This window comes from Eptesicus fuscus, chromosome 2 (genome assembly GCF_027574615.1).
Source record: "Eptesicus fuscus isolate TK198812 chromosome 2, DD_ASM_mEF_20220401, whole genome shotgun sequence".
Taxonomy (NCBI): Eukaryota; Metazoa; Chordata; class Mammalia; order Chiroptera; family Vespertilionidae; genus Eptesicus; species Eptesicus fuscus.
Window position 1 is genome coordinate 62459236 of NC_072474.1, and position 12209 is coordinate 62471444.

Sequence of the window (12209 nt, forward strand, 5' to 3'; positions counted from 1 at the left end):
CTGAGAGGTGGCCGTTAGGGACTTTTAGCATCATCAGTATGATTCGAATGTGAATGAAAAAATGCTCATGTTTCTAGAGTCATAATTTTGATTGGAATTTATTACCCTTCAAAATTCTTAGATCTTGATTTATTCATAATAAACCTATTTTCTATTTCAGCAAATATTATATTGTTGTTTTGTTTTATTTTATTTTTATCTGCTTAAAAGATCCAATTCTCTTTGACCCTGATTGCTTAAAAATGCATAAATGATTTTTTTTCCAATAGGCACCATTTATATTTTCATAGGAGATCCTATTATTTCTAATTTGTCTTGACGGTTTTTAGATTTTTCACTGAGAATTTTACTCTTTTCCTCTCAAGGTCTCCAGAAATTAGAAATATAAAAAATATTACAATTTCTCAGCACTAATGCTCAGCAGGAGGTCTTAATGGAGAAAAGCAAAGCATAAAGAATAGAAAATATATCCCAAATCCAAAACAAGCCTAATACATGATTTCACAGATTTAAATATTATGTTTTTCATTTTAAGTTTTATAATTAGCTACCTTTTAAGGAAATAAGAAAAGTTCATCATACACAGTGATAAATTTCAAAAACACTGAACACTGTTCAACGATAAACTGAATAAAATACCTTAGGCTAAAAAGAATTACGAAATTTTATGACTAACCATAACTACCAAGAAAATACATGCTTAGTTCCCTTTATACTCAACGAAGAGCAAGTTCCCATAGAGAAATAGGGTAAATATAGTCAGCTTCTCAGACTATTCAGAAATCTATGGAAATGTTTCAAATTTCTACCAGTTTAGGGAATCCAAATACTTGGTTTTAATTTTATAGCCTTTGAGAATATTCAAAGAAAAAGTTTTTAGCCCTAACCGGTTTGGCTCAGTGGATAGAGCGTCGGCCTGCAGACTGAAAGGTCCCAGGTTCGATTCCGGTCAAGGGCATGTACCTTGGTTGCGGGCACATCCCCAGTGGGGGGTGTGCAGGAGGCAGCTGAATCGGTGTCTCTCTCATCGATGTTTCTAACTCTCTATCCCTCTCCCTTCCTCTATGTAAAAAAACCCAATAAAATATATTTAAAAAAGAAAAAGTTTTTAGAAAATTTGAAAATGGTTAAAATTTTTAAATCCTCAAAAATTTTCAACTTCGACCTTTGGTATTTAATAGTCATCCCAAAATGGAAACATCCCTCACACCTAGGCCTCAAGTAGCAGATTACATTTTATCTTCTCACTACAGAAAAAATAATTAAAGGTAAGGGTTTCTATGATGTACAGTGACTGGAGAACAATGACTAATACATACCATGTAGAACTGCAGTCGATAATGTTTCTTCACCAAGCTCAGCACAAACATGCAGAAACCTGCTCAAGAACAAAGACCACGTGCTTGTTGTGCAATTGGTTACAAAGTGTAAGATTCGCTGAGTTCAAACAAGCCAGCCTTCTACACCACACCTGTATACTCGATCCACTTACTCATTTGGCATGTCGCCTACTCTTATATTGAGTACTTTAAGTAAAAGTTTCCTGCTGGAAATGATCTTGTAGTCTCCAAAATGCCTAATATATTCCAATGCATAAATTCAATAACTATCCCCTAAGTTGGTTAAGTAAATTCATCGCTTGCTAATAGGTGGACATGGAAAACCAGATCTTAAATTTCAGTTGAATAAAAATTAATTTGCTATATCAGTCTACCAAGTGTATGTACAGAATGTTTCAATCTCTGCATAATATAAAAATTAAAAATAATTACTATGGTGGCTAACATCTGTTGAATACTTCTTATGTTCCAGGCTCTTGTCTAAGTATTTTACAAGTATTAACTCACTTAATCCCCCAAAATCCCTATGACATAGGTAACTTTTATTGTGTCAGTTTTACAGATGAAGGAAAATGCACAAAGGACTTCATTAATTTACTAAGTATCGCCAGGCTAAAATGCATTAAACACTCAGATCTAATGATCCTCAAGAATTTGTGGTTCCACAAACCATTATTAGCAAGACTCAGGTTAAGAGTGACTTGAAATTTCTCAGAATCATATTATAATAATTACTAGAGGCCTGGTACATGAAAATTTGTGCACAGGGGGTGTGTGTCCCTCAGCCCAGCCTGCACCCTCTCCAATCTGGGACCCCTCGAGGGATGTCCTACATCTCTCTCACAATCCAGGACTGCTGGCTCCCAACTGCTCACCTGCCTGCCTTCCTGATTGCCCCTAACCGCTTCTGCCTGCCAGCCTGATAACCCCCTAACCACTCCCCTGCCAGGCTAATTGATGCCTAACTGCTCCCCTGACAGCGTGTTTGCCCCTAACTGCCCTCCCCTGCAGGCCTGGTCACCCATAACTGCCATCCCCTGCAGGCCTGGTCCCCCCCCCCAACTGCTCTCCCCTGCAGGCCTGGGTCACCCATAACTGCCCTTCCCTGCAGTCCCGGTCACCCCCAACTTCCCTCCTCTGCTGGTCACCCCTAACTGCCCTCCCCTGCAGACTTGATCACCCCAACTGCCCTTCCTTGCAGGCCTGGTCCCTCCCAATTGTCCTCCCCTGCTGGCTTGATCGCCCACAACTGCCCTCCCCTGCTGGCCATCTTGTGGTAGCCATCTTGTGTCCACATGGGGGCAGTCATTTTTGACCACATGGGGGCAGCCATCTTGTGTTGGACTGATGGTCAATTTGCATATTATTCTTTTATTAGATAGGATTAGATAGGATAGAGGCCTGGTGCACTGGTGGGGGCTGGCTGGTTTGCCCTGAAGTGTGTCCTGGATCAGGGTGGGAGTTCCCTTGAGGTGTGGGGCGGCCTGGGCAAGGGGCCTCTGGTTGTTTGCAGGCTGGCCACACCCCCCAGCAACCCAAGTGAAGGCCCTGGGATGTGGTATTTATTTATCTTCTATAATTGAAACTTTGTAGCCTTGAGCGGAGCCAAGTCTCCTGCTCGCTCTGTGGCCATAGCCATTTTTGTTGGGATTTATGTATCTTCTATAATTGAAACTTTGTAGCCTTAAGTGGAGGCCAAGGCAGCCCAGGGAAGGTGGAAAGCTTGGCTTCCTCCATCACTGGGGGCAACTCAAGCCTCCTGCTCTCTCCGAGGCCGCAGCCATCTTGGTTGAATTAATTTGCATATTTGTTCCTCATTGGCTGGTGGGCGTGGCTTGTGGGCATAGCGGAGGTACAGTCAATTTGCATAGTACTCTTTTATTAGATAGGATAGTAAAATATTGTATTCTCAAATAAGCTTTACAAACAGCACTAGTGTTTATGTTTATAGCCTACAAATATATTATAATGAAGTTTTACTAAATAAAAATTCTACCTAAATAACTAAAATCTAACATATACCAAAATAATGGGAAGCAAATATAAACACTTTTTTGCCCAATATATCAGTAAACTTCTAAAAGATAAGTATTTTTTTTACAGAGGTAGGTACTAGTCTTTAGAGAGTGAAATCTAAGATAGAAAATAAATTGTCAACTAATCTATCCTATATGAAATAAATACTAGACTTAGTACATCTAAGTCATACTTACCAAGGCAATTCTACACACTAATAAGCAAGGTTGATACTATTCTGACCAGAGTCTCAAACCAAACAGCAGCTGTCTTCAGCTATATTCTGATGAGTGATGTGAAATGTCAGTGGAATACAAGGATGGTGACAAAGGAAGAGAATGAATACGGACTCCCAGATCCTACCTCACCTCCTACTAGACACCTACAGAGTAATCTGACTGGCTGAACTGCAAAAGAAATACAGAAACATTTTCTGTGTAGAGACACAATTGAAAGCCATGACATCATTTTCTTGAAAGAAAGAAAGCAAGCAGGTGTGGAGGGATTAAAACATGGAATTCGTGGCATTGAAGTAATCCGTAGTTTAAAAAGGCCTCTTTAAAATGACTGCTTTTAAGCTTTTCTTCTGTAGCAGGTAGACCTCTTTTGTGGCTCAAGTAATGATGTCATTTCTATGCTGTGTTATGTCATTGGACCATGGCTAAGGGGGCAAACACAGATTGGACGTGGTTCAGAGAGAGGCTAATGGGGAACAGCAAAGCAGAGACAAGACAGATGTTCTGTCCAAACGGACCCTCTGAATCTCCCAGCCCAACCTTGGGAGCCTTTCACCATCACTGACTATGCATTACCTCCTCACAAACACTCCTGCGATGTGTATGGTTTTCTCCTTCGTGAAATCATGTGATACCACTCACTCTTAAGCGTTTCTTCAAACAAAATTACCAGCGGAATCATTCTGCATTTTCTCAATGGTGATTTTATCCCGGATAGTCTTGGCAACTCACTTTTACCTGATTCAATTTCACCTTTAAGACAACTCCTAACATGCAGCTTTTTAGGGTGCTCTAATAGAATATGTAACTATCTGGCTCCTAAATACATTGAGACAATACAATTCTCTCGATTTGGGGGGGGGGGTAGGGGGGAGGAGGGTATAAAGTGTTTTTCCAGCATATGTAAGGTTAAATATGAACTTTAAAGAAAAAGAAAAACAATCTAAAAAAGAAACACATAAATTTAACTTTTTTGTTCACAACAATAAAGTTATGTGTATATTTTATGGTTAAATGTGTAAAAATACATATATGCTATATTTCAATAAATCTATGGAAAAGATAACTTTGTACATTTGGATCTATAATAGTTTTACTTTTTCTCTAATTACAAAGAGTATTTCTATGATTATATTTCCAGTTAAAATCACAGAATTTATTACAGTATTGTAAATGAAAGTATTGAAAAACACTTCCTAACATAGTTTTTCATATGTAATTATCTTCAGTTAAACTTACTGATCACCACTTATGTATGCAGCACTGTGCCTGGTGCTGTCCTTACAAAGATGTATACATCCTGTTGCCTAGTCCCAAGGAGTTCCCAGGTGGGTAGGAAGACCCAGTTACCCAATGGACTAAAGGGAGGTATACTGAAAAAGAGCAAAAAAGAATGAGATTTCTAAAGTAGTCAGGAAGCCCTAGCTGGTTTGGCTCAGTGGCTAGAGTGTTGGCCTGCAAAATGAAGGGTCCTGGGTTCAATTCCGGTCAAGGGCACATGCCCAGGGTTGCGGGCTCCATCCCCAGTAGGGAGTGTGCAGGAGGCAGCCAAACAATGATTCTCTCTCATCACTGATGTTTCTATCTCTCTCTCCCTCTCCCCTCCTCTCTGAAATCAATCTATATCTATATCTATATCTATATCTATATCTATATCTATATCTATATCTATATCTATATCATCTATATCTATGAGAAATATAGGGGAAAAACAATTAAAAAGTTCAAAAGATGAAATAGAGGGAATTTCAGAAAAGTGGACAATCAAAAATTATTTATTGAGCACTTAAGACGTACCAGACACAAGATACAAAAATTGAATAAGATAGGCATTCCCATTCAAGGAGCTCATAATCTAGCTGAAGAGACAGAAAATAAAAAGAAATAATAAAGTTTTAAAAATTTACTATTGGTGATTAACCAATTCAGTAAACACATGTAGTCCTGAATTAAAAAAAAAAAAACAGACAGTAAAGTAGACTCAGGACTAAATAATGGAGCTTACTGACCCAGCCCTCATTCTATCATGTGGCTGTATTTTTCATTACCTTTACATAACTAATCAAAACACCAAAATGTTTCAAACATCATTTTAAATAAATTCAGAAGCACACAGCATTGTGTGCCCATAGTCAGACACCAGACTATATCTGAGCTATTTAAAAACCGTAGTAAGTGATTATGCATTGTAGAAACTGTCACGAAAACCAACTTGATTAGCTAAGATTAAAGTTTTCTATTAATCTTCATGGTGAGTTTAAGGTGTAGAATAGTAGTATGGGTATAGTTTTTAACAGTCATTAATTCAAAAATGACAAGTGGTTTTGCAGATACAATCCTTTGTGAATAGTTATTTGTGACATCTTTCTAAAGAATTCATTAACATCCTTTAAGATAAAAGATATTCAGGACGTTTGGAGAAAAATTCTTAATTATGCATCAATTTTTGCTATATTTTATATGTCCATCAGTTTTCTTGAATTCAAAATGTCATACTAAAGTTTCAAGGGTTTTTAAAAGGAAATCAAAAGAGTTATGTGCCTGGCCAAAGTGGCTCAGTGGTTGAGTGTCGACCTATGAACCTGGAGGTCATGGTTCGATTCCCAGTCAGAACACATGCCTGGGTTGCAGGCTCAGTCCCTAGTAAGGGGGCATGTGGGAGGCAGCCGATCAATGATTCTCTCTCATTATTGGTGTTTCTATCTCTTTCTCCCTCTCCTTTTCTCTCTGAAATTAATAAAAATATTTAAAGAAAAGAGTTAGCCATGCATAAATACAAGCCAATATATATATATATCACCAGTTGGCTAAAGAGATGGTAATGAATATTACCGTAGGTGTAAACAACTTAAGCTTATTCACCTATTACTACTAGATATGTAATCACATGATTGCTCTGTTTTCTAGAGAGCCCTGAATCCAAATCACAAAGATCTTTAAAATATATATATATAGACTCTAGAGAAAATGTTTGTCCTATTACTTTTAGTCTCACTGATTTTTTCTTGCTATCAGTTCAATTCATTTTACAACAAAATTGTCTAAATGTCAAAACGATTTCCAGATCCTAGTCAGAGAGTCATTTTGTATGATATTAAACAAGTCATTTAATTTCAAGGGCCGTGGTGAGGAGGTCAGACCAGAGATACCTACATTTTATTTTAATAAAATTCAATGTCAATGAAATAGCTTGGGCTGTCTCTGCTTTTTAAATTTGCTAAGATCTATACTTTCCAAAGTCAGAACTAAAATTTTCACAAGACCTTGGAATATTGTTCAACAAAAAGATTTCATAGTGCCCTGCTAATGTGGTTCAGTGGTTAAGCATCGACCTATGAACCAGGAGGTCACGGTTCAATTCCCCATCAGGGTACACGCTTCAGTTGTGGGCTCAATCCCCACTGGAGGATGTGCAAGAGGCAGCAGATCGATGATTCTCTCTCACCATTGATGTTTGTCTCTCTCTCTCTCTCTCTCTCTCTCTCTCTCTCCCTTCCCCTCTGAAATCACTAAAAACATATTTTATAAAAAGATTTCACAGCATAATTTGAGAGAAAGATGGAAAGTTCTCAGGATAGAACACTTTCTATTTTCTCGCTCCTAAAGTCTAACTCCATTTGCTAGAGTGAGCTCACAATGTTGCTAACCACTTCAACAATCACCAGTAGATCTCAAAACTCGCAAAGGAAACACTGATGCTGAGGAAATACCCTTAGGAAGCACCGTGTGGATGTGCATGTTCTCAGGCTCTTGATCATTTACCCAACAATACATACTGGGAAGCCCAACTCCAGACCCCGTGCTAAGCGCTGGGAGTTAAAACAGAACTGAGATGCAAATTGGGGCTTAGGGTCTAATAGGACCATATTGAGGCCACGCATAAAATGGTAGATATGGAAGACTGCTGGCGATTTGTATTGGAAGTTTTGTCATTTAACCCAGGAGCTTCTGGTTTACTACAAGGTTGCATTTTAAAAGTACAGTTGTAGGACTGTAATAACATCAATATCCAGGTATGATATTATACTGTAGTTTTGCAAAATATTACATTGGTGGACACTGGGCAAAGTATAAGGAATATCTCTATTATTCCTTAGGACCGCATATAAAGACACAATTATCTCAACAAAGAATGCCAATAATGGGGGATACAGAAGAAATTTTTCATGGACTTCCATAAACAGCAGTGAGTTTCTAAGGTCAGGCTACAGTGTTCTTATTTACTTTATGACCCTCTTAGTATTAACTACAAACCTAAATGGCTCAGGTCCTCATTCTATTTAGCAGGAATTACAGCAGCAGTTTCCTATCTAGTTGCCCCGTTAATGTCTCTCAACTCATCTTTCATTTAATTAAAAATCTGGTTATATCATCTCTTAGCGTAAAGTCCCAATGGTTTCCAAACCCTTCCCACAATACTCACAGCTTCTCAAGGTGTGGTTCCCGTCCCCCTGTCCAACTTTCAATGCCCGCCACCGGCCCCGGACACGTCTCTGTCTCATTTCCAAGCCTGCAATGCCCTTCCCGTCACCACCGGCAGATGCCTGCTTGCTCTTTACTTTTCGTGACACCCGAACTCTCTTCTCAAAGGCTGTCTGTAGCCTTCCCACCTCCAGCACAGCAAGGCCCTCCTGCCCTCCTGTCTGCTCTTAGAGGTCCTGGTTCAGGTTTCAGCAATAAACTTGGGGACGCAGGCCCCACCCATTTCCAGACCCTGGAAGGCACAGAGTCGGCCATACTCCCCTGTCTCCTCCGCACCATCCACAGTGCCGAGCATCTGGAAAGCGCTCAGATGTTTGTTGGAAGAAGGACACTGACTTTCAACGAGCTTCTGTGAGTCCAAGAGCCTAAACTGCACTATTTCTCCGACAGAAATCAGTCAGAAAAAAGGGAAGGAATATTGGTTTTATTTTATAAAAGTTGAGTTGGAAAACAGTGTAGGAAGCAAGCAAGCACTATAAAGGCTGGCTGGGAGGCTGTCATGTATAAAATGTATAAAAAGAAACAATACAGAAAACAAATTACATCTTCGTTACCACTCAATTGAGAAGTTATCCTCAAGTATAAGAGCGAGCAAACCTCAAAGGGAAAGTAAGCTGAGGTAGCGGTGGTCACCGCGCTTCCTGACATTCTGCCTAGCAGATACTGCTGTCTGCACGTCAATACAGATGCTGCTGCAGGTATGGAAAACATGAGATCAATTCCGATGTCCCAATATAAAACCACCCATAAGCTACATCACGTGGGAAAAAGCAGGTACAGAATAGTCTGCTCTCACTTGTATTTAAAAAAAAAAAAATGAGGGGGAATGGAAGATACAAACATATAAGCGTGAACCCTCAAAAAAATGTCTGCTATTGCTGCCATGAGCGCCTAGAGACAGTAAGGCAGGCTCCGAGGCAGGAGGGAGGTTTCACTGAATACTCCTTTTTAGTCTACATGTTTCCTACGGGCTGGCATCATGCTTTCATTTTTGGAAACCAGTTTAAAAACACACCTAATTAAGGACTCTTGAGACACTTGGCTTTTGGTGCGCTCACTCCCTATTCAGAACCCATCCCTGGTGCTCAGAGACAGCCACGCCCCATGGAGAGGCCAAAAGTAGGAGCTCAAGTCAACAGCCAGCACTGACTGTGGCCCTGAGAGCGAGCCATCTCGGACGTCCAGCCACTCGAGACTGAAATGACTAGCACTGCCTCCATCTGATGCCGCCCCGGGAGAGGTCCTCCGTCAGCACTGCCCACTGAGGCCCAGTCAGCCCCCGGAACCATCAGAGAAAACAGTAAATTCTTTAAAGCCAAAATAAAAAATATAAAACTAGTTAGGATTTCTGTCTTAAAATGGCAAGTTGACCACATGCATTTATTTCTATTCTGTCCCAGTAGCCTAACTAAAATAAGGTTTAGGCAAAAACCCACAGAGCAAGAAAACAATAAAGGAAATAAAACCCAGAGAGCAAAGAGAACTGAAGAAATGTCAAGGAAAACAGAGGAGAAATGGCTGCAAAATTTTGGAAGCTAGAAAAGAGATTGGCAACTTTCAGCAAACCTAAGCAATCAGGGACAGCTAGTAGTATTTTCTAGAGAAAAGTGAGCAGAAAAGGCTCAGTGGAAGGCAAGAGTGAGGCCTGGGCTTCCAAACCAGAGTATTAAGTAAAAGTCTACTAATAATAAGTGGGAGCCTTGGCCAAAGCAGTCAACTGTATGAACAGAATAAATATGTATGTTTTAAAGTACATTTTTATTGATTTCAGAAAGGAAGAGAGAGGGAGAGATAAAAACATCAATGATGAGAATCATTGATCAGCTGCCTCCTGCATGCCCCACACTAGGGATGGAGCCTGCAATCCAGGCATGTGCTCTGACCAGGAATCAAACAGTGACCTCTGGTTCATAGCTTGATGCTCAACCACTGAGCCACACCGGCCAGGTGAATAAAAATATTTTTAGACATTTACCTTCTAAGAACATTTTATAGGAAACTATCGAAGGCCATGCTTACAACAAAATGAGGGTGTAAACCCAGAAACTGGAGGGCATGGAAGAGAAGAAATAAGGAGGCCAAATCATGCTGGTACGCTGTAGGCCTACCAGCAGCCAGTCCAACATGACACCACAGAAGTCTCTGGAACAGGGGTCTCCAGGAAAAGAGAGAACTGATACGCTACTGATTTGTGTGAACATTTGAAAAAGCTACCAACAGACATAGGACAGACCTGAAGGAAAAATTAAGGATTGCTACCTAGAACTTTACAAATGTGGAGAAAAGAAGGGGAAGCAGTTACTAAGCTCAAGAAAAACAAAAGGTTGTAAAAGAACGAAAATGTAATCATAGATGCTTTATAGAAAGTGATATTTTAGACACCTGTTTAATGATGTAAATCGACTTTTAAAAAGTGCATATCTAAATCAATTTCTTAAAAATTTGTATATGGTTGGGAAACTTTAATGGAAAATAAATCTATAATCCTAACTTTATCCTAAGTATCAGATTCTTAATCTAAAATAAAAAAACATGTGGCACAGCATACTATAAATATATTGTATTTATATATAAATATATATATTGTGACTATGTAATGAACCATGTCAGAAAAACTAAATACCCTGATTAAGTCTATATGAAAACTCTATTACCTAGGAACAAATAAAGCAATATAAGTGTGAAAGTTTCTTTGTAAATTATACCTGGTTATATCAATCCATATATTTAAAAGTTTCTTTACTACTATTTGCAAAGAAATTTTTCAAGTATATGGAGTGACTATTAAATAAGTACTTTTTAAAACCACCATTAGGATATAATTTCTATTTAAGACCCTAATGAAAAAGAACAGCTTTTTACATGGGACAATTAAAAAAAGAAGCTGGATTAAAATGTAACAAAGAAAGGATGTTATGAATTTAAATAACAAAAATAAAAATAAACATGTAAAATCTGTTAGCTCCATATCGATACAGAATATCTTCCTTAACTTACCTGCCAGATAGAGGGCAAATGATATAAATCTATGGTAGCGAATGAGGAACTGAAGTTGCTCTTCTCTTTGAACAAATGTAGCGAAATAATCAGCTACAGTCTCTCCATAGAAAAAGTAGTTTACACAGAGTAGAAAGTACCTGTAATTTAAAAATAATTAGCTTTTTCTATTTGAAACTTTTTAATGTCCCTCAAATTCCAGAAACAATATTAGGAAACAATATAAAAAACACTTTCAATCTCACAATATAGAACATACGTGCAATCTCTCTCTCCCCCACTACCCTCTCTCTCACACACACAGCTCTAACGCTTTTTATAGTAGAGATCCTAAGCCAAATCTCCACCTGCCCTGCACATGTTGGCATCTTTCTCCCTCTCCTCCCTGCTCCCGATGGCCTCCTGTTGAGCAGTGATTTTTAAGGGGCAGCAGTGGGGATAGGAGCTAGCAGCAGGTAAAAATCTCCAGTAGAACCTTTTAAAAATCATATAAATCATCTGTCCTTCTTCCAAGCTCTGGTATATCTTTTCACTCAGGGAAAGGTGGAACCCATGTGATTTTGCTAATGGGAGCCAGGAAAAAAGGCTGACGAACACTGCCTTAGGTTCCTAGTGCCCAGGAGACAGAAAGGGAAGGGGTGGCTTCCCTCTGGATCTCACGGAGGGAATTACGCCCCACTGTTTTCAAAGGGCAAGTATTCTCATTTCTATCAGCCGTGCCACCGTTTTGCTATCCTCCTACGTTGGAAACTGTCTTGGACTCTTCTGTAAGGCTATCACAGCCCAGTCTAGCCCACCAGTACATTTTTCCCACTATTCCCCAATAAATGCCTTCTGCTCAGGAGGGCCAGGAATGTCACCATGTGTGGCACATGCGTCCTCAGTCCCACACCTAGAACATGATGGGTGCTGCTTCCCCAACCAGAACCCTCTTCTCTATCAGAAGCTTGTCTTTAAGTGACGGGTTCTCTCCCACCTTCTCCTTGAAGCCTTCTACAATCACTGGAGCCTATCCTGACCTACCCTTTCTTCCCACACTTAGAATCAACCCTGCCCTGGCCGGTGATGTCAGTGGGTACAGCATCGGCCTGTGCACCAAAGGATTGCAGGTTTGATTCCCAGTCAAAGGCATGTACCT

At 39.6% G+C, this 12209-nt stretch overlaps 1 protein-coding gene across 1 annotated transcript in view; it reads right to left on the bottom strand.

Moving 5' to 3' along the window:
- CDS1 (CDP-diacylglycerol synthase 1) overlaps positions 1–12209 on the bottom strand; it is a 57942-nt gene that overhangs the window by 16728 nt on the left and 29005 nt on the right. The window contains exons 5-6 of the mRNA XM_008143593.3: positions 11072–11211; positions 1320–1378 (exon numbers count right to left, since the gene is read on the bottom strand). Coding sequence (XP_008141815.1) covers positions 1320–1378; positions 11072–11211 — 199 coding nt within the window. The remainder of the gene's footprint in view (positions 1–1319; positions 1379–11071; positions 11212–12209) is intronic.